General features: G+C 57.2%; 1 protein-coding gene across 1 annotated transcript in view; it reads right to left on the reverse strand.

Annotated features, from left to right (window-relative positions):
- CPAMD8 (C3 and PZP like alpha-2-macroglobulin domain containing 8) overlaps positions 1-22,575 on the reverse strand; it is a 37,105-nt gene that overhangs the window by 837 nt on the left and 13,693 nt on the right. Inside the window, 19 exon segments of the mRNA XM_046671198.1 lie at positions 138-317; positions 764-795; positions 955-1,030; positions 1,114-1,212; positions 2,128-2,200; positions 3,127-3,214; positions 4,815-4,999; positions 5,762-5,830; positions 5,918-6,009; positions 6,012-6,069; positions 6,419-6,555; positions 6,645-6,745; positions 7,816-7,985; positions 10,613-10,681; positions 10,808-10,964; positions 13,744-13,825; positions 16,205-16,372; positions 18,136-18,361; positions 18,962-19,256. Of these exon segments, the coding sequence (XP_046527154.1) occupies positions 138-317; positions 764-795; positions 955-1,030; positions 1,114-1,212; positions 2,128-2,200; positions 3,127-3,214; positions 4,815-4,999; positions 5,762-5,830; positions 5,918-6,009; positions 6,012-6,069; positions 6,419-6,555; positions 6,645-6,745; positions 7,816-7,985; positions 10,613-10,681; positions 10,808-10,964; positions 13,744-13,825; positions 16,205-16,372; positions 18,136-18,361; positions 18,962-19,256 (2,357 nt within the window).

The following is a 22,575-nucleotide window of genomic DNA, read 5'->3' on the forward strand; positions in this document are numbered from 1 at the left end:
GGAGGTGACGGGGAGGAGGGGGAGGTGACGGGGAGGAGGGAGGTGATGGAGAGAAGAGAGTGTGATGGAGAAGATCTGACGATGCAGTCCGGGGCCAAGTGGGGTCCCCCGAAGCCGGGCGGGAGGTGCTTCCTCACCAAGCACGCAGCGGCCAAGGGGTGCGGGCTCCAGTGGGCGGCAGGCGCTGGCGTAGACGACGCCGTCGGAGCCGCACAGCTGGGCCCCGCGGGCGCCACAGCCGCGGGCGTAGCCGCAGCGCGTGATTGCCGCCCCCTCCTCTGGGATGGCTGCGGGACCCCGCTCGCCGGGGGACCAGCCTGGGGGACGAGGCAAAGTTGGCAGAGCTGGGGGACCCTGCTCCTCACCTGACCCGCGCCTCACACGGGGTCGGAGCGGGGAAGAAGCCCCTGGGGATCCCAAGCCACCCCTACAGGGTGGAGACAGTTACTGGGAGGCCTGACCCCTGACCTAGTAGTGGAATTTCATGCAAGTATTTGCCTAAAAAAAAAAAGACTTTTAAACTAAAAGCAATCTAAATCCATTTCAAAAAGTTTGAAAGATAAAGGAAAGGGTCCTGAGGGACCTCCGCAGCCCCGCCCATCGCCTCGGCCACTGGCGCTCCCGACGGTGCCCCTGTGTCTGGACACGCTCCGGCTCGTGGGCTCTCGGGCCGCAGGCTTCTACACCCGCCGCCCTCCCACCCCGCCGTCCCCGGCCCTCTCGCCGCCCGCCCCCGCCCTGTTCGGCTCAGCGGCCCCCTCACCGGCCACCCCTACTCTGCTCAGCGGGTCCTCTCTGCACAGAAGGCGCGTCCTCGACCGTGCCGCGTCCTCCGGCCTTTACCCCGCTGTCCCCCAGCTGCCTGGCGACCCCCTTCCCCGCTCTGATCTCAGCTCCGGGAGGACAGCCTCGCGGGCGCCCGCGGTGTCGAGTGCCGTGGCCCCGCGCACTCACGGGGCCCTGGGCCGGGCTCGCTCTCCAGCGAGCGGGCTGCGCGCGCCGACGTTGTAGAAGCGCGTGGCCTCGAAGGCTGCGGGACGAGGGAGAAGGGTGACCAAGTGACGGGCTGACAGGGCGAGGGGCCGAGCCGGGCGCGGGCGGGCACGGGCCTACCACGCTCGTACACGGAGACGGGCAGCGCCGACGTCCTGCCCACCACGTGCTCGCGCAGCGCCCGGAACCGCGCGCACGTCAGGCACAGACCAGGGATCTGCAGGAGCGGCGAGAGCCTTCGGCCTGGCTGGGCCGCTGGGCCCGGGGAGGGAGCTCCCGTCTCCACGCGTGGGCCCGGAACTGGCTGATTTCAGAGTGCCCAGGGGGCGCGAAACACGGAAACCTGGTCCCATTTCAATTCTGTGGGTTTTTCCCTGCCACCTGGGAACACGTCTCCTCTGCTCTTTCACCCCGCCCCCGGGTTCCCTCACTGTGTCATTAAGAATTAATATGTTGTGCAACCACTATCCATCCAGAACGCATCCATCACTCCAAAAGGAGACGCGTCCCCGTGAGCAGTTCCTCCCTAGTCCCCTCCCCAGCCCCTGGCCACCACTAACTTACCTTCCGTCTCTATGGGTGTGCCTGTTCTGGACGTGTCATATAAATGGGATGGCGCACTATGTGGCCTTGTGTGTCAGCTTCTCTCACTCCGAGTGAGGTTTTCTATTTTTTTTTTTTCAAGATTGGCACCTGAGCTAACAACTGCTGCCAATCTTTTTTTTTTCTCTTCTGCTTTATCTCCCCAAACCCGCCCTGTACATAGTTGTATATCTTAGTTGCAGGTCCTTCTAGTTGTGGGATGTGGGATGCCACCTCAGCGTGGCCTGACGAGCGGTGCCATGTCTGCGGCCAGGATCCGAACCCTGGGCCGCCGCAGCGGAGCGCACGAACTTAACCACTCGGCCACGGAGCCGGCCCCCAGAGTAAGGTTTTCAAGGTTCGTCCACGATGCCGCGTGTCAGGGCTTCAGTCCTTGTGACACCTGAGTACTATTCCACCCCTCTCCCAACATTTTGCACCAAAGCCAGCAGGCAGGCGGGGGCACAGAGCCCTCGGCCGCACCCGCTCTGCCTGGATCTGCCCCCAGTTTCTTTTTCACGGTATGAGACAGTGGCAGGAATGGCGGTAGCTCATCAAAGTAGAAGAGTACTTTGTGTCCAGCCACCTCGTACCTCTTCAGCTCGCCGTGCTTGTCACGGAGCAGCTGGCAAGAAAGCCAGAGGTCAGGGTCCACGTGGCCCCTCTGCTCTCAATGCCTGCTTCCTCCCACATCTCGGCAAGGCCCACACTAGGAGGAGGGCCGGGAGGAGGCCAAGGTCATCCAGCAAGTCCCCATGGGCCGGGGAGAGGGTACGGCAGTCAGTGCTCTCCAGGCCCTGCTGGCCCCCCAGCACTGGGGAGAGGAACCCCAAGGCTGCTTACCTCTGCCCCAAGTGCCCACCTGCCTTCCCCTCCCTGCGGTCCCCCTGATCCAGCCTCAGCCCAGGACAGGCCTCCCTGTGGCCCCCAGGTGCCCGCTGAGCCCTGCCACCTGCTCTCACCTCACCTGCACCAGGCAGCCACCACCCACCAGCCTGGGACTTCCTTTCAGCTTTTGACACAAAAACCCACTCCCACCCAGGGCCTCTGTGCTGGCTGTTCTCTTTCCCATGATGCCTCACCCAGCCCCCCACCACCCCCACCCCTAGGACAGGCCCAGCTTTCCCGCTCAACCCTCCCCACACTGCAGACATACTCCAGCCCGGGCAGTACACCTCCTCCCTTAATGTCCCTCTCCTCAGCAACAAAAGGGGACATGGGACTCATCTCTCTTGAGGTTGTGAGGGTGGTGGCAGGTCTCTGGAGAACCTGGGCTGAGGACACCCTGTGGCACCCCACGTCATCCCCAAAGTGCATGCTCGTCTGCTAAAGCCCTCTGCCACGTGAACAGTAGTGCGGGTGGCCTGGTAGGAGAATCACCTGTTGGGACAGTCCCCACCCTCCCCACCTGCCCCTGAGCAGGTGGCACTGACTTTGCCCACAAAGGCAAAAAAAACCCACCTCATTTTATGGAGGGCTGGGAATTTGGAACCTGGGCAGGGCCACCAGGCCAGAGACCCCCTGGGCCACTGCCCACCAGCGCCGCCTCACCTGCTCCAGGCTCTTGACGTCCGCCCGGAAGCCCAAGAGCAGGGGCACCTCCAGGACCGCCATGTTGCAGGACCCTGCATGCGGACACCTCCTGACGACAGGGAGACAGGCCCTTGAACTCAGGCCTCAGGGGGCATTCACGGCCCCTCTGCCCCCACAGCCCCCACGGCTGGCGTCCTGGGGTCCTGCCCCGGGCCCAGCTGGCAGGCCCTCTGCACAAACTCCATGGGCTGGCCCAGTTCACGGCTGAGACACCAAGCCCACAAGGAGAGGACCTTGCTGAGGGTTCTGGGCCTGAGCGGGCCTATCGGCTCTGGGCCGTGTTTTGTCCTGAGCCCCATGCTATGTCCCCAGCATGGGAAGCAGCTCGCTGGAGCCGCGGGAGCCCAGGCGACTAGGAAGACCCAGTCACTCCCCAATGGCAGTCCTCAGTTTCTCCTTCTGTGACATGCGGTGTGGGTAATTGGTCTCTGGGGCCTGCTACATGCCAGGCCCTCCCAGTGCCAGGTGCTGATGACAGGGAGAGAGGCTGGCATTCAAAGATGAGCCTGCAGCCCGTGGGCCCAAGGGGCCAGGGGAGGAGGGGGAGGCTTCCTGCGGGGGCGAGGCCTGAGTGAGCCGGTGTCCAGGTTGCACCCGGTGCATTCTTGCTAACATCTGAGGAGAAACAAAGGCATCCCCAGCAGACCTGATGGGGGCCAGAGAGTTGGGGCCAGTCCAGCAGCTTCCTGCTCCTCTGCCCCATTCGACAGCACGCTCAGGGGCAAGGTCGGGGAGGGTGCTGGGTAGCTCCAATGGGCATCAGGTGCCATAGCAATCACCCACCTTTGGGCTCCCAAACTATCACCATGGCAGCAAGCATCCTCTGAGGGCAGATGCCTGTGCCTCCTGAGGACCCACCATGGCCTGGTGCTGGGCTCACCCTCAGGAAACTGAAAGGCCCAGATTGGTAGGTCAGGCAGTGGCCACAAATGGCCGTCCGCAGCCGGCCTGCCTGTCCTGCCTGTCACTGGGGTCTGCTGTGTCCATTCAGAAGTGCTTCCATCCCCCACTCATTTCAAAACCATCTGGAGTGTAAGTGCCAGGCTTTGATTGCAAAGGCGTCCATTTCAACCACATCCATCTTGATAAACATCCTGCCAGCTGGACGACACAGCTACCAGACAAACTAGTCAAGGAGCCAGGCCACCCCACCCATGAAAGTCCCCTTCAGAAAGTCCTGGGGGACCTAGATAACTGAGTGCTTGAGCGACCCCGCTTCTCCATCCCACACCCTAAGTCCTGCTCTTATGTTTTAAATTCGCCAGTAAAGAGCGAACCCACAAAACCCTAAGCACCCCACCCTTGGAGCCCAATAAAGGCAGAGCCCCAGGTCCATGCTCCCTCCCTCCCTTCCCCGTGACCTCGTGACTGTGGTGTGTGGCCTCCGGCACATGCCACACATGCCCTCCAGGATCTGTGAATAATAAACCTTGTTCCTCAAAGTTCCGATGGTTTTTGCTGAAGTGGGTCCCACAATCATAAGAACCACAAGGGCCGGTCCAGCCACAAGACTGGCTCTGGTCTGGTCTGGGAAATGTCTGTGGGAGGCCAGGTGCGTGCCCCAGGCATTGCTAGCTAAGAGCATCATTACCGATGGCTGAGACCCACACAAACACCAATCCCAAGCAGGGGGCAGGCAGCCTTACCTGGTGCACACCTCCAGGGTCACCTGGTACTCTCGGTGATGCTGGTCGGTCTCTGGGTTATCATCATTGGCCAAGGAGGCAGGCCTGGGGTTCTGGCACCGCTTGGCCTCGGACTCCTGGAGGCTCATGAGGAGCTGGAAGGCCAGCTTGGCCACCGGGTCCCGCACGTTGTAGGTGACCTCAATCTGAAAGGCGCGGGTGGGCCAAGGCTTAGGGGCCCTGGGGGTGGGGGAGGGGAGAGGCAGGACAGGGGAAGGTGGGGGATGGCCAGAATGATGATGATGGTGACATCAGCCACCCCTCGGGGGACTACTGTTATTCCACTTAGCCTTGAGGCAGCCAAAGAGGGTGTGGATGCGAGCATCATCCCATTTTTACGAGTCTCGAGTCTCGCGCCCAAGTCTGCCTGCCTCCAGGTTTCCCCGCCCGCCCACTGTGTTGTCTGGGCTCCCATTTTAGAGATGCGGAAGCTGAGGCCATGAGGGTCTCCAGGCAGACTTGCTCTCTGCCTGGTGGCCAGAGCCAACAAGGCTGGTGTGCTACGGCCCAGAGCACAGCTCAATCCCAGAATGCGGGCTGAGGGCTGCGGGGAGACCAAGCTGAGCCCCGGCTGGAAGGGCCTCTTCGGGCCAAGGCAGGGAGAATAAACTTGAGCCACCGGGCCAACCCCACATCAGGGGACAAGAGACCACCAAATTGAAGGTCAGATGAATTTTCCTGCGGAGGACCCCACACCCGAGGAGACATGGCCACCTGCCTGAGGCCTTGCCTTGGGCAGGGTGGGCTGCATTACGAGGGGCTGACAGTCTGCCTGGGGTTTCTCTCAGGCACATGCATTCCACCCCATGGCCTGGCCCAACTCCGATCTCAGGGCCCCTGCCTGCCCCTCTGGGGGTCCGAGTTCCAGATGCGGCTGTGCCCTCCCCACCCCGCCCCCGTGCCCTAACCTGCATCAGGCAGCAGCCTTTGCCCCTGGCGAACAGCCCCATGGGGAGGCTGGGGATCTGGGAAGACGCCTTGACCCCCCTGCAGACACACACGATGGGCAGGTGGCGGGAAGGGCTGCCGTCACCACTGCCCACTCCAGTCCCGCGAACATGCACCATCGTCTGCAGAACCTTCTGGTTGTCCCTGTGCAGCTCAAAGGCCTCCTGGTAGTCCAGGTTGGTGGAGGTCAGGGAGACAATGAGGTTGACCCGCCAGCGTAGGACAAGATGGCATACTCTGCCAAGGCCTGCAGAGCCACACATGTGTCCTGAGGACAGAGCGGAAGCTGCGGTCAGCCCTGAGAGCGGGTGGCCAGCAGTCCCTCCGGCCCTGTCCTGGGAGGTCTGGCCCAGATTGAGGGCACCAGGGACCCTCTCTGGAGGCCAGGGCCCCATGTGGCTGGAACGGAGAGCGAATCCGGCATAGACATCCATGGTCCGTGTCCCAAAGCCAGGTGCATCTGTTCCTCCAGCCCCACTCCTGCCTCCTCTTGGATGGCAAGGAGCTGTCCTGGAACTTGAAGCACCCAGTGGCTTCCTGGCCAGCTATGAGCCCTGAGCCGCAACCACAGTGACTTTGCCCAGCCCGGAGCCCTCCTCTGGCCCCGCCCGGCTTGCCTGCGTGGAGGAGAAGGCCCCAGGCTCATTCTGCTGCTGGGACAGCCACTCCACCACAGGCAGGGCAGCGGCCACACCTCCCAGGAGGTTGTAGGTCAGCAGGGCATAAGCTGTCGTCTCCACCTTGGCTGAGACCACTGCAGAGGAAGAGGCAGCTGGGGCCCTGTCAACACTGGGACACAGGACCCAGGCCCAAAGCAGGCACCGACGGTGGGGCGGCCAGTACCTGACTGAGAGGCCCCATTGCTGAAGCTCAGGAATGCGTCCTTGTCCACGTCCCAGGAATGAGTCAGGCTCCAGTGGGTGACCCCATCCGCAAGGCCAGGACTGGTCAGGGGCCACAACCCCAGCAGTGCTCAGCCTGGCATCCCATGGTGGGCGTCAGTGCATACGGTCTCAAGAAGAGACGTGGAGACTGGACCCCAGTGGAGGAGGGCAACGGGGGAGATGGTTGAGACAGGAAGGCCCTCGGGGCTGTGTCTCAGATCTGCAACTAGTGACCAACCCAGCCTATCCTGCACCCCTGGCAGACAGGAATAGTCAATGGCTGCTTTTTGACACCCTAGCAGACATCACTAATCAATGGCCTCCCTCCGGGCTGGGCCTTGATGCAGGCCCCAGACGTCCCCACTCAGAGCCCGGGAAGCCACTCCCCACTCGCAAAGGCTCCAAGGACTTGAGCTCATGTGAGGTGTAGAAGGCCCTCAAGCCATAGAAAAACCCCTGCCCTGAATCTTGGGCATTTAGTCCTAAATAGACCTGTCATCCAATTAGGTAGTTTCAGGATTTTGCTTTTTAACCTTTTTTTTCTTCTTAAGCAGTGAAAGCAATTCTTCAGGTACATCTTAAGCAGACCGCTGCTAGGGAAGACAGGCGTGGGGTGGCAGGGGCAGGGCGTTGGCGGGGAGGGAACTCAGTCTGGAGGCATCCGGAGAAGCCGCGGCTCAGAGACTGGGGCACCTCGAACACGGCGAGCACAACGGGCGGCCGCTCTGTAGGTGGGAGACTGACACCCCGAGGACGGAAAGGTTTCCCGAGGCTCAGCGCGCTGGGGTCAGGGTGGGCCCAGCTACAGCCTCCCCCCAACCAGCGCCCTGCCCGGGGACGGTTCCCAGGAAGCCCGGGACATTCTCCACTGGGGTCCCTGAGCGCTGCCCTCCCCAGCGGGAGGGGTGGGGGCAGCATCCCCCGCTTCACAGGGTAGGAAAACGACTTGCAGGCTCAAGCCGCTTCATCAAATGAAGCCACTAGTTGATGTGATCACGAATGAATAACATACTAAATGAGGCAGCGAGCAAAGGAGGCCTCGTAGCTCCACGCACATGTTTCCATGCTGTTTACTGGGGTGCTCTGTGGCTAGCCCCTCGGCGTGGCCTCTGCGTGGCAGGCAGGGACACCTACCCTGGGTGATGGCCAGGCTGCGGAGCTTTTGCTGGGCCATGGGGGCTGCAGGGCTGCGGAGCAGGGTCAGAGCGTAGGAAATCAGGGCACTGCTGTAGGGGTCCCCGGCCAGGGGTGCGTGGGATTCCAGGAAGGGCCTCGCTCTGGCAATGGCGCCCCTTTCCTCCTGCGGGGTGGTGTGGGAAGGGGAGCCCTGGGAGGCTGCTCGGCCCCCACTCCAGCCACCACCCAGCCGCAGGTTCCCAGGGTGTCCCTGGGGAGGGTGCTGGACGGTCTGCAGCCCCTTGCTTCCCATCCCTCTGCGGCTCCCACCAGCTGCCGCCCCCGCTTTCAAACCTCATCTCCTTTATTTTAAGTTGGTGCCAACTTTTTCCAAAAGCAGTCTGGCCAGGACACCTGAGTGCAGCAGGTCAACCCAGAGATGCTCTGGGGGAAGCAGGTAAGACCCGCCGCTAAGACCCCAGCCCAGGCTCACATCATCCTCCTGGCCTCACCTCAATTGTCACCTCCTCCTGGAAGCCCACCAACCCTGATCATGTTCCCACCCCCCAGTGTGAGCTGCCGAAGCTTAGAAACAGAGTCCATTGTCCAGTCATGGGCCTTGTTCAGGGAGCCGCCCAACAATACTGGTTAAATAGAAAAATGAGTGATTAGAAGCATTAATGAATTTAGCAAATGGTGTTCCTGTAGGTATAGGTGGAACCATGGAGTTAAGACAACTCTGCTTTAGTGATTGTCAAGACTGCAGAAAGAATATTCTCCCAGAGGTTTCCATCTTTCGATCAGGACAAAGCAACAGGAACTGCCCCCAAAGTGTGGTGTCAAGATGTACCGTCCAGCTCCTAGGGCACATGCCAGGATGACAGAGCAGATTAACTGAACCCCAGGCCTGGCCCACATAAGCCAAGGGACGCCTGGAGCCCCCAGAGGGACACGGCCTTGTGACAGCTTGACCTCAGAATTCTGGCTCCAGACTGTGGGGGATGAATTCCTGCTGTTGGAAGCCCTTGATTTCATAGTACTGTGTTACAACCGTCCCAGGACGCTGGTCCGGGGCCGCTGTCAGCCCAGGGCACAGGGGCCTTCAAACTCTCGTGTGAATGAAGAAACTAGGGCTCAGCTTGACAAAAGTGTGATAAGGTTGGAATGACCTCAGTGTCGATTTAACGGAGACAAAAACCAGAGACGGCCCACCTGGGGAACACCGAAGTTCCTCAGGCTCAGAGGTGCAGACGGGAAGGAGGTACCCAACCAGACGTGCGTCCTCGGAACCCCTCATTCCCGGGCCAACGGGGGCAGTTGGTCGTCCTCGAGGTAGGGTGTATGAGTTTACCAGGGCTGTGTAACAAAGCAGCACAAACTGGGCGGCATGGAAAAATAGAAATGTATGTCTGGTGGATCTGGAGGCCACGATCCAAGATCAAGGTGTGGGCAGGGCTGGTCCCTTCTGAGGGCTGCAAGGGAGGCGTCTGTCCAGGCCTCTCCTCCTCCCGGTCTCTTCACATCATCTTCCACCTGTGTGTGTCCCTAGGTCCTAATTTCCCCTTTACGAGGACCCCAGTCCCACGGGATCTGGGCCCACCCAATGACCTGATTGTAACAATCACCTCTTTAAAGGCCCTGTGTCCAAACACAGTCACAGGAAGGTTATGCACCGAACGTTTGTGTCCCTCCCCCAGATCCATGTGTTGAAGCCCTAACCCTCCTGTGATGGTATTAGGACGGGGCGGGGAGGCTTTGGGAAGTGATTAGGTTTAGACGACATCACGAAGATGGAGCCCCCATCACAGATTAGGGTCCTTATAAGAAAAGGGAGGGCCGCCAGAGCTTGCTCACCCTCTCTCTCCCTCCACGGGAAAGGCCACGTGAGGACACAGAGAAGGTCGCTGTCTACAGGCCAGGAAGAGCGCCCTCCCCAGGCACTGAAGGGCCGGCATCTCGATCTGGGACCGCCCGGCTCTGCAGCCGTGAGAAATAAACGTCTGTCGTTCAAGCCTGCAGGCCCTGGTACTTTGTTGTGGCAGCTGAGCTAAGACACAGGGTTAAGACATCAGGATGTGAATTTTGGGGGGACACCATTCAGCCCTTTGACGCAGGGCAAGGGGCCTCTGGGCAAAGCCCATGGGCGCGGAGGGCTCAGGTCACAGCAGTTACATTTGGATTCGGAGGCCAGGAATCCTGAGAGCCGCCACAGCTCACGATTCGTCGTCAGAGGATTTAGAACTGACACCGCTATGAGGAACGGAGGGGTCCCCACTCTGGGAGCTGAGATCCGCCAGCTGAGCCCGCACCGTGGGGCACGTGCCACCCCACCCGGGACAGCCTTATAGAAGTGATGACGACGCTGGAGTTCCTCAGGACACCTAAGCCCTGTCTGAGTCCAGGACCAACTGTCCCAAAAGGTTCTACAGCCTTCTACCAAAACCGTCAAGAAGCCAGCATTTTGTACAGGGCTCTCTGAAGCTGGCCCGCAGGTCAGTGGCCAGGCACCTGATCTAGCCCCAAATGACACTCCAAACGGGGCTTGGGGGCTACGGGCGGTGCTGGGAGGGCTCGTCCCCAGGATACAGCCCCCCTTACAGACATGCCACCATGATCTCACTCCGCCGCTCAGGCTATAAAAAGTTGGATGCTCTGGGACCATTGAAAAGCATGAAAAACCTTCATTACTGAACGGAAGGAGGGAATCAAAGCAGAAATGACCCCACTAGAAGATGGCCAGCCCGGCCTGCAGGGGAAAACGACCCGCTCACCCCCAGCCCCCCACACTGAACCTTCTGGGCCCTGGCTCACCTCCGAGGCCGTGCCCGTCTCCAGGAACGCAGGCTCCACATACAGCGGGATGGTGCCACGGATCCCGCCCTGCGAGAGGACTCACGGGCTCCACCCTGAGCCGAGGGGACAGCACCCCGCCCCAGCAGCCCCAGGCTGCACCGCAGAGCAGGTGGGCAAGGCTGAGGCCCCACAGGAGCCCGAGAGGCTGCTCACCTGGATGTCCTTGTTCAGGATCCTGCCCACGGCTGGGAAGGAGCCGTCCACCCGCTGCTGCTGGACCATCCAGCCCCTGGCAGCCACCAGCTCCTTCTCGTCGATGAAGATGAAGCTGCGTGCCTGGGCGAAGGACTTCAGGACATAGGCAGTGAGCCTGGAACAGGACAAGGAAGGGGCTGGGGGCCGCAGAATGGGGTCATCTCCCTTGTGTCCACTGAGGGACTACACATGTTCCCCACACTGCCCAAGCCTCTGTTTCCTCATCTATAAGACAGCAGGGTCCAGCCTATCCCGTAGGGCTGTCGAGAACACTCGATGGAAGTGTATGGGATGACAGGGCGCAGCCCTCCTGCCTGGACCCTCCCCGCCTCGAGGTCTGCTTCTCATCTGGTACTCAAAGCCTTTCTGTGAACTGGTCTAGGCCCTCCTGCCCCTGCCACGTGCAGGAGATCTTCCTCATCCTTTCTCCACAGCCATTCTCCAAGAGATCCCCAGTCTTGCTGAGAGACCCTGGGTCTTGCTTGGGAACCAGCAGCCAGGTACCTCGGACACGAAAGCCCCTCTGTGGCCCTAGCCAGCCATGGTTATGGTCATTCCAGTCTCCGGGCCTACGAATGGCTTTGGAATGGGTACATGAGGTGATGCTGGGAGCAGCTGCAGCCATTTTGTCACCACAAGGGTAGCAGCCACCATGCTGAGGGAGTCCACAGGGGCCAAAGGAAAGAACCAGAGGCCCTGATGCCTTGTGGGGCTATCGGACTGGCCAATGCTGGTGCCTCCCCAGCCCTGCAGTCTAAGTTGATGTACAGAATTGCTTTTCAGCCAATTTTCTGTTGCTTTCAGCTAGAAAAACCCACCAACCCTCTAGCTTCAGTTGTTCCGTCCAGGCCTTTGACACATGGTGTTCCCCCTCCCTTCTTCACAGGATGAGGTCCCACTTGCCTCTGAACGCTCAGCCCAGGCGTCCCTCCCCAGAGGAAGCCTTGCAGACAGTCCTACTGTGGGATGGATATGCCTCTGTCATTATTGTCCATCCCTGGCTTTGCAGTCTGTCCCTTGCCTACCGAGTCCCCCAGCCCAGCTGTTCCTGGTGTCAGAGTGCCCCCTGAGCGATAGCTGGTGGGACCCAAGGATGAACGACAGAGTGAACAAAAGACGCAGGAGAACCATTGGGTAGAAATCAGGGAGCTGATTCCGTCGCCACCTCGGGCAAGATCCTGAGCCAGAAACACCCACCCAGCGGCTCCTGAATTCCCACCCACAGGAATCGAGATGACAAATGTCTGTGGCTTTAAGTGGCGACATTTTGGGGTGACTTGTTCCCAGCAGTAGACAATGATTACATCTCATACAAGTCTCTCTCCCTGGGGCAGTGAGCTCCAGGAACTAGGACCATTTCTTTCTAGTTCCCCGGGGACTCAGAATGGGTTCTGGCCCATAGCAGGCACTCACTGAATGAACGAATGAACGAATGAATGCACACTGCAAACAGGAAGCCATGTATAACGGAGCCTGAGTTGTAAGGCTTCCAGGCTGCATCCCGGACCCTTCAGCTGAGTGCTCAGAGAGAGGCACAAACAGGGCATCCGTCCCGATGGGCACCCAGCACTTCAGTGAGCTGCCCACACCCTTATCCCATTGCCTCCTGCCTCCCGGTCCTCAGAGGGATGTGTGGTGTGGAAAAAGACTCAGAGAGGTTGAGCATCTGGGTTAAGGCCGCACAGCTCACACGAGACAGAGCCCGGGTGGTACTGCTTCCTGCAGCCTCGTCCTCCAGAGTCCTCAGGGAGCTGTCCATGTTAGGAGACCAACAGGCTTGTCTCACAGGATGGGGGGGAGGGGAAGCTGCTGTGTGTCACGTTTCCATGACCACGGTGGAACTGGTCCTGCTCCAGCTGTGTGCGTGTGCACGGTGGGAGAGTCACAGCTCGCTATTTCTGAGGGCTGCTTGGGCTCTGCCAGCTTTGGGAGAGTGACTCAGCCACTCTGGCCGTCCCTAGGGCAGGCAGGGGCCTCTGCTTGCCAGAGTGTGACGGCAGCCTTGCGTCACAGGCTGTCAGCAAGGCCAGGCCCTGGGACCAGAACTGAGACAGTGGATGAGCACTGGAGGCTGGAGGGCTGGGCCGGTCCCAGCCTGGGCCCCTCTGGAGCCAAGCAAGCACCGCTGTGCACGCAGTGCAGGCTCAGCCAGGCGCATGCCTGCTCCCAGGCCCCTGGCGCCACTCCTGGGCCATGGACACCCTTGTCGGCTCAAGCACAGGGCAGTTTCCACACCCACAGCTGCTGTGAGCGCCGGCAAGCTGGTACTTTGAGGGGGCCCCTGGGGACAGGAGTTGGGGGTGCCCCACTTTCTCAGTAAGCCCCAAAGAGGACAAGGCAAATCCCCAATGATGCCAAGAACTGCTGTGGTCCAAGGATCCCAGGGAACAAGACCCAGGCGCTCCCACCCCCTGGACCCTCCCTGACCTGGTCGCCCTGAAAGCCAGAGGGGGCCGCTTGCAAAGGAAACCAGACCCCAGGCCGCTCCGCCTACACCCCACCCCGCAGCCTCGAGGTGGTGGTCTGGCCTCCCCCAGCCCAACCCCTCCTGCTTGAATCACCCCCATTCCTAGGTCCAGCGGGCTCTAAGGAGGCCCAGAGCCCCCAGGACCAGCTCCCGAGGGGCTGGAGAGCAGGGCTCGGTTCCTGGGCACTGTGGGAACAACAGAAAGAGTAACCGTAACTGTCACCACCACCCCCCAAGCCCCCACCAAGCCCAGGACCAGGCAGAGTGGGCGCATCCCGCCCTCTGAGCCCCGGGACCTGGGACCACAGCTGTCACCAGTTCCCAGCCAGGTGCCCGTCACCCTGGGGATCAGGCCTGAGCCTTCTGGCCATGCTGTGGCTTCCAGTAGGGGAGCCCCTGTGGCTGTGCCCTGGGAGTGAGGACCCGCCACATGCTCCCTGATGCGTCTCGCTCCCTGAATGCACTGTGGGAGCCGTCCTGGTGCCTGTAGGTCAGCTGTCGCTGGTAGCCTGCGGGGCAAGCAGAAGACAGCATCCTGGTGAATGGCTGGGCCTGGGCCTGACAATGTCCTACCTTGGGAACCCCAAACAATGCCACATCCACATCCGGGGTGCCTGAAACTGCCCCACATCCACATCTGGGGTCCTTGAAACTGCCCCACACCTGGGGTGGCATAAACTTCTACTTCATTCCTCTTGTTGCCTGATTCCTGGTCACACACGGGCCCTCGGCCACGCCTGGTGGTCAGTGAAATGCACCATCTCAAGGTGGTGCCCTCTGCCACCAGGACGGGAGTTGCTCTGCCCCCTGGAGCTGAGCCTGGTGTGCTCGGAGAATAGGAGGCACTGGAGTGGCTGGAGCAGGGGGCAGGGGGAGCGGGAGGCTGGAGGTCAGGCTGGCCCCTGGGGCCTCCAAGGCTGGGCTGGGCCTTCCGCCTGTTGTGAGGGTGGCAGGGAGCGGGGGCAGGTAAGCGGGGAGGGATGTGAGGGGACGTCTGTAGGGGGTGGTCTGGAGAGGAAGTGGGGAGACTGGGGAGGCGGGGACTGTCCAGGCGAGCACGTCGATGGGCTCGGACCGGGCAGGGCGACAAGCAGGGCAGGGTTCTTCAGTGTAGGCAGAGCTGCTGAGCTGGACAAGCTGTGAGGGAGGAAGGAAGGATCCGAAGGCACGGAGGCTTGGGGCCTGCCCTACTGGAGGGACGCAGCTGTGTCCAGGGGGCGGGGAAAGGCAGAAGGAGCCCTGAGCCGGGTGGACAGTGTCCCCCCAAATTCGTGTCCATCAGGTGCCGCAAATGGAACCTCAGTGGGAATAAGGGCCTTTGTGGATGTAATTATATTCAGGCTCTCCAGATGAGGTCATCCTGGAGTGGGGGGCCCTAAATCCAATAGGTGTCCTTACAGGGAGAACGAAGGGGACTCGCTTAGACACAGAGGCCGTGTGACGACAGGGGCAGAGAGCGTGGTGATGTGTCAGCAAGCAAAGGCACCTGGAGCCACCAGCACTCTGCCCAGAGAGAGGCCTGGACAGGCTCCCTCAGAGCCTCCACCGGGGACCAGCCCTGCGGACAACTTGACTTCAGACCTGAGGCCTGCAGAACTGGGAGGAATGCACTCCTGTGGTGCTCAGCCACGCAGTTTGTGGTCCTCCATTACGACAGCCACAGGACACCAACACCAGTGGGTTTCATGGGAAACCAGGGGACGGGGGTTGACATACATGCCTGGCATGTGTGGATGCCAGCTTCACAGTGGAGTCAGGCCCCTCCATGCTTCCTGTCCACTCCAGCTCCAGCCCAAGGCCAGAGGCAAACCCCAGGATGCCCCAGGACCTTGAAATCAACTGACTTAACCCTCTTATCACACGGATAGGAAACCAAGGCACCGAGAAGAGCAAGTCCCACAAGCAGGGCTGTTCCCTACCCTAAGGACCTGATCCATTGTCATGGGAGGTGCTCAGTGCTGTTGTCTCTGAAAGTATTCAGCGCCGCGTTATTTGTTCCTGAAGGTGTTCAGCGCCACATTATTTCTGAAGATGTTCAGTGCTGGTTGTTTATTTCTGGATGTCTAAGTCTGCCTTGTTTATTTCCAAAGCTTCTCAGTGCTATGTTATTCATTTCTGAAGATGTTTAGCGCTACACGATTTAGGGGGCGAAAACTGGAAATAGCCCCGACGGGTCCAAGAGGAGAGTTCTGTACATTGTGCTCTATAAATGCACGTGAGGGACACACAGTGCAGCCTCAAAAGTGGCTACAAACTGAGAGCCAGTGATTCCACCCCAGCCATCTGCCCCCACAGAAATCTAGACGTGTTTTCTCCAGCACGTGAGCACTGATTCACAGAGGCACCATTCCAAAAGCCTGAACTGCAAACTGCTCCAATGCCCATCGACAGCCGCGCTGACCACGGTCCCTCCATGCAGTGATGGAGGTGAACGGGCCACAGCTCCCCACAACCCGGCGGACAAATCTCACACATACGGTGCGGGGTGGGGCCACCATAAGGTGCCACATGATGAGGCACCAAGAGCGTCAAAGCTCATCTGTGCTGCTGGAGGGCAGGAGAGTGAGCCTAGAGCCAACTCGGACAGGGGGTCACAAGGGGTTTCTTTCCTTTAACTGGTTTTTATAATGCTGTTATATTGCGCTTATTAAAAAAAACAAAGAAAGAAAGAAAATCTGTTTTTAAAAGATGCCGTTCCTCTTTCTGTGGCTGATTACCAGCATTCAGGGCCTTGTCCTAGCAAGTGTGGACACCAGGCTCCTGATGACAGTGACCAGATCAGGCCACCCAGTGGCCTCTTTGACGCACTTCCTCCCCATCCATGCCCCCAGCATGGTCAAGGCTGCCCCCTCCCCACACCCTCCACCCTGGGAGTTCCCCCTCAGTACCTTGTGCCAGGGAATCAGCAGTCTCCTTCTCCACTTCGGGGCTGAGCTGCTGGGTGTCCTGAAGATATTTCAGGACATAGATCTTGGGCGCAAAGTGGATCATGGATCAGCCAAAGGGCAGCCGCAGGAGGCTGCTGAGGTGGTGCAGGGTTGTTCCCATGACGTCTCCTGGTGGGAAGGAGAAGAGGGCTGGGCTGGGGACTGGCCTTTCCTGGTCCCCTGGGTGCACGAGAGACAGCTTTATCCAGAGGCGGGAGCCCGCCTGTGGTCTCACATCGGCCACCACCCTCTGACTGCCGGTGCTGCTCCTTGGGACTGGACTGCACCCCCTGCCCACTCAGCCTGCCCGGTCCCCCTGCTTCGGTGGCCACTGGCTGGCCCTCTTCTACACACCTCCTTCAGTGTTCTTTAGCTTTAATTCAGTGTTCTTTCTCTACTTTTTCATTATGTTGATTACTCTTTTCTTTCTGGCTTTTTAAACGTGCATTTAAAGCTATACATTTCCCTCTAAGTACAACTTTGGCTGCATCTCACAAATATTGATACATCAATCCAGACACTGTGGTTCCACTCTAAATATTTTTTCTAACTTCCAATACAAAATGTGATTTTCTCTTTAACATGAGTAATTAGATTTTTTAGAAAATTTTCATACATGTGTGGTATTGTTGGTGCATTTTGTTTTCTTTTGCTGAGGAAGATTGCCCTGAGCTAACATCTGTGTCAATCCTCCTCTATTATTTTTGTATGTGGGACACCTCCACAGCATGGCTGAGGAGTGGAGTATGTCCACACACAGGATCTGAACCCGCGAACCTGGGCTGCCAAAGCAGAGCGTGCGAAACTTTAACCACTCGGCCACTGGACTGGGCCCTGTTGGTGCATTTTTAAGTTCTTTTTTTCTATTATTTCTGGTCTTCTTTGCTCTCATCCCTTTGGTACTCTCTCTTCCTTCCCTTGGTCTTTCTGGCCAAAACACTGCTGATAGACCCCCAGAACACCTGCTGTCCCCTGATTGCACCTCCCTTCCTCCCTCAGCCTTTCCTCCTGCCCCATCAAGGCTGCCACTGCTCCTGCAGCCTCCTCCTATGATGAGGCCTACCTGGCCACTTTCTCACCACCCTCCTCTGGGTTTCCCAGCTTCTCCTCCACCCTTCCATCTCACTGTGCTGAAGGCACTGGCACACAGCTCTCAGCCTTCGTCTCCTCTCCATCCATGCCTACCTGCCTCCTCCCTTAAACCCCTCACCTCCATCTGGGCCACCCACCCCCACAGCCACCTGTGACTTGACCTTGGACCTCAGAAATCATAGATTCCAACATCCTGTGATCTGGCCACAACTGCCACATGCCCAGGGCCTTGGGCTTCCACCCCATGATGTCAGAAAGGCTGGAGACCCCACATTCAGGCGTCTGCCCCTCGGCCGCTCACCCTCTCTCCACCCTTCTAACTTCCAACATTAGATCGATTGTATTGTCCCCACTTTCCCCTCCTGTGCCTGGGCTACAGGAGACAAGCCACAACCCTAGAGATCCCAGGCCACAGCCTCTTGCCCCTGCTCAGCAAATGCTCTGCATGCCTGCCCCTCTCACCAGGACCCCGAAGACCCCTACTCCTTTCCCCACATCTGGCTGATTTCACCTGGCCTTTTGGTCTTTTTGGACCTCGCCCAAGACCCACTGCCCTCACAGAATTCACTATTGGGGTGGCCTCACACAGGGCCTGGACTGGGTGGCTCTGGACCTGCTTTCTTGGCCAGACTAGGAGCCCCTCAAGGGTAGGGTCGGGGTCATCTCTGGGTCTGGCCCCAGTGCTCATCATAGAGAAACACCCATCACTACAAGCTGCTTTCAGGTGAGTGGGTATGCGGCTGGAGGCCTCCGGGGCACAGGCTCCCAGCAAAGCTGAGCCAGGCTGCAGGCAGATGTGCCTACAATGGAGGCAGCTGCCCGCTCAGAGCCAGGAATGGCGCTGTGTGGGAGCCCCAGGGTGAAGGCCTCGCTATAGCTCTCATCCACCTCCACCTTCCTCCAGATGCGGAACTCGCCCATGGAGCCCCAGCCAGTGGAGAAGCCAATGAACTGGACCTCTGGTGCCCTGGGGAGGGTCCAGGCCACAAGGACAGACTCATTTGATGGCTCTGGACCATGGCCGACCTAGAAAAGAGGCCAAGGCTGCTGGACAATGGCAGAAAGCACATGGTAGTGCTTAGGCAGCAGTGACACTGGCTATGGTCAGTGAAACTAGAGATGACCCCACCCATTACATGGCCAACAGCATGGCATCTACAAGTTCCAAAGTCGCTGGGCTCCCTGGAACCTCTGTGCCTTTGCACATGATGTTCCCTCTGTCTGGAATATCCTGCACTCCCTGTTTTGCCTGGTAAACTCCTATTCATACTTCAAAATCCAGCTTGGTTATGTCCCTCCTCTAGGAAGCTGTGTTAGCTGTTCCTTTTCTATGTCCCCTTTGCTTGGCCCCGAAAGTCCCCAGCCCCTATGTCACCCGCTCATATCCACTTTCTTTCTCCCTAGCCACTCGCCCTGACCTTTCTCCCAGAAGCCCAGGCCCTTCCTCCCCCACAGCTCTCATGTTTTCTTCTGTAAGCGACTCCAGGCAGACAGTGAGCACCCTGAGGCTGTGCCCTGTGTTCACGCCCTCCTCCCTGCCCCCAATCAGAGGCAGACACAGAGCGAAGCAGCCGATCCCAGAGGAGCACGAGGTTCCCGTGCCCACCCCGGCCAGCCCAGTCATGCCTGGATGAGTCCTCCATGCCAGCTGATCCAGAAGGTTTTGAATTCATCCCAGGAGAGGATCTTGGCTGTGTGTGTGCTGGCCACGGGCTCGCCCATCTTGCTGGTGGAGATCCAGGATTTGGTGTTCTGGTGCCCCCCCAGGACGATCTCCATCATGCCTGTGGTGTCCTTGGGCCCAGGGGACAAGGCCACGCGGGCGTCGTTGTGGGCTCACACAGCCACGTCCAAACGGGTGACATGCAGCGGCCGCTGCACGTACTGGAATTCGTATTTGTTGGGTGTGGAGATGTGGACTCTCTCTGAGTGGAGGGAAGCAGGGGGCTTTAAGGGGACACCCAGAGGCATCCCCCTGTCTCTGCCCAGAGCCGAGCGGCAGGACTGCGGGAGGCGAGTCCACTGTGGCTCTGCCTGCAGCGCCAGGAGGCACAGCTGAATGGAGCTGGCTTCACGACAGCTTTGCCAACAGCGCACCAAGGCTGAAACGTTCACAGGGACAAATCCCGCACCAGACGCACAAGACCTGTAGCTGGAAACCACAAACCACCAGCGCAACTAAAGCCGACCCAGATCAACGGAGAGCTCGACCGCGTCCCTTGGTCGGAAGACCACATTGCGGAGATGCTCCTTATTCCCCAGACTGATCTGCAGAGTAGATGCAGCCCCAACCAAGTCCAGCAGCGTCCTCTGGGGAAACGGCACAGCCGACGGCAGAATTTATGTGGAAATGCAAAGGACCTAGAAGAGCCAAAATGGCGTGGATAAAGAAGAGCCAAGTTGGAGGACCACACCACCTGATGGTGAGACTCACTCTGAGCTACAGCGACCACAGCCGGGCAGCGCCGGTGCGGCACAGACGACACACGGTGGGACAGGACAGGAAGCCCAGAAATGGACCGACAAAGGTGCTAAGGCAACTCAATAGAGAAAGGAAAGTCTCTTCCATAAATTGTGCTCGAAGATCCGTCCAGATGCAGAAAAATGAACCATGATCCATACGTAACCTGGTCCCCAAATGAACTCTGAATAGGTCACAGCCATTGATAAATGTAAAGAAGTTTGAAAAGAAAAGGTAGAGGTTGCCACAGATTTCTCAGATGCAACAACAAAAGCATAATCCATAAAGGAAACATTGATGAAGTGGACCCCATCAAAATTAAAAACCTCTCATCTTTGAAAGACACCATTAGGAGATTGAAAAGACAAGCCACAGACTGCAAGAAATATCTCCGCAAAGCATGTATCCGGTATAGGACTTGTATCCAGAATATATTTTAAAAACTCTCAAAACTCAATAAAAATAAACAACTCAATTCAAAAAAGGTTAAAAGAGCTGAACAGACACTTCACCAAAAAAGATATAACAGCAAATAAGCACGTGAAAAGATGGATAACATCATTGGTCATGCTGGAAATACAAATCAAAACCACAATGAGATACCACTAGATATTTATTAGAACGGCTAAAATTAAACAGACTGATAACACACCAAGTGTCGGTGAAGACGGTGTGGAACTGCCCGTCCTCCACTGCCGGTGGGGAGGCACACGGGTACAACACTTCGGGAAACAGTTTGACAGTGTCTTAAAAAGTTAAACATACAGGGGCTGGCCCCGTGGCCGAGTGATTAAGTCTGTGCGCTCCGCTGCAGGCGGCCCAGTGTTTCGTTGGTTCGAATCCTGGGCACGGACATGGCACTGCTCATCAAACCACGCTGAGGCAGCGTCCCACATACTACAACTAGAAGGACCCACAACGAAGAATATACAACTATGTACTGGGGGGCTTTGGGGAGAAAAAGGAAAAAATAAAAAAAATCTTTAAAAAAAAAAAAAAGTTAAACATACATATACCTACATGCAACCATATGCCTTAGCTGTTCTGTTCCTAGGCAGTGACCCAAGAGAAAGCAAAACATATCACCCACACAAACACCTGTACAGGAATGCCAACAGCAGCGTTGTTTGAAATAGCCCCAAACTGGAAGTAACTCAAACGTCCGTCAACAGGTGACTGGATAAACGAAGTGTGATGCATCCGGTCAATGGAATCCCAATCAGCCTTAAGATGACTGCGTGATTGATACAACAACATGGATGAATCTCGAAATTATTACGGTGAGTGAAGGAAACAGGGTGATGAGAGTACACTCTGTATGAGTACATTCATACAATTCTAGAAAGTGTAAAGTAATCTATATAGAGAGAAAGCAGATCGGTGGTTCCCTAATGACAAGGGTAGACACAGATGAGGGATTCCGAAGGGGCATGACTTTTGGAGTTAATGGAAATCTTCATTATCTTAATTGTGGTGATGCTTTCACAGAGGTACACGTATGTCAAAACATCAAACTGTACACTTAAAATATGTGTGCTTTATTGTATGTCACTTATATCCCAATAAACATGTTAAAAATGTTACTGACTGCTTCAAATACAAATATATCCAGCCTCGTATTAATTATGATATACAAAATAGAAACAGCATACAAATGTTCCAACAATGTTTCCCAATGTTCTATAATGGTCAAATTATGGAGCGGTCATCTGATGGAACATGCTGGAGCTGTTCTGAAACGCTGTTTATGAAGGCTTTACCACAGCAAGGAATAGCACTCAGAATATGTTCACTGAAAAGGGTAGGATGTAAAATTATAGAGCTCATGAGTTAAAACTGTGTTTAAACAAACAACAATCAATCCTACGAAAGCAAATACAACAAAATGTCAAAAGAATTCACCTTTGGATGTGAATCACGGGACGAAGTTTTCCTTCTTTTCATCTGTCTAAATTTCCTCTGATACACGGTATTGCTTTTCCTTTTCCCATTTTTTTTTTTTTAAAGATTGGCACCTGTGCTAACATCTGTTGCCAATCTTTTATTTTTCTTCTTCTTCTCCCCAAAGCCTCCAGTACCCATTCTAGCTGTGAGCACCTCTGGTTGTGGCATGTGGGACGCCGCCTCAGCGTGGCCCGATGAGCGGTGCCATACCCACACCCAGCATCCGAACCGGCGAAACCCCGGGCCGCCAAAGCAGAATGTGCGGACTTAACCACTCGGCCACAGGGCCAGACTCCCCCATTTTTTTTATTGTGGTAAAATAAACATAACGTAAAATTTGCCATCTTAACTATTTTTAAGTATACCGTTCAGTGATATTAAATGCACTCATACTGTGCAAACATCACCACCATCCATCTCCAGAACTCTTTCCAGCTCACTAAACTGAAAGCCATTAAACAATCAATCCCTGTTTCTCTCTCCCACGGCCCCTGGCAACCACCATTCTACTTTCTGTCGCCATGACTTTGATTACTCTAGGTACCTCCTAGAGGTGGGGCCATACAGTATTTGTACACATTTATTGCTTTTTAAAAATGCTTTCAATTTAAATTTTACTGAGATAGTTGTGGATTCACATGTGACTATAAGAAATAATACCGAGAAATCTTTGTACTCTTGACTCAGTTTCCCCCAATGGTAACATCTTGCAAAATTCAAGTACAGTGGCACAATACTGATACTGACATTGATACCGTCCACTGATCTCACCCAGATTTCTCCTTTTTATCACCCACACCCTTCCCTCCCCCTCCCCCCAGCAACCACTAATATG

Source organism: Equus quagga, chromosome 9 (genome assembly GCF_021613505.1).
Source record: "Equus quagga isolate Etosha38 chromosome 9, UCLA_HA_Equagga_1.0, whole genome shotgun sequence".
In the NCBI taxonomy this organism is placed as follows: domain Eukaryota; kingdom Metazoa; phylum Chordata; class Mammalia; order Perissodactyla; family Equidae; genus Equus; species Equus quagga.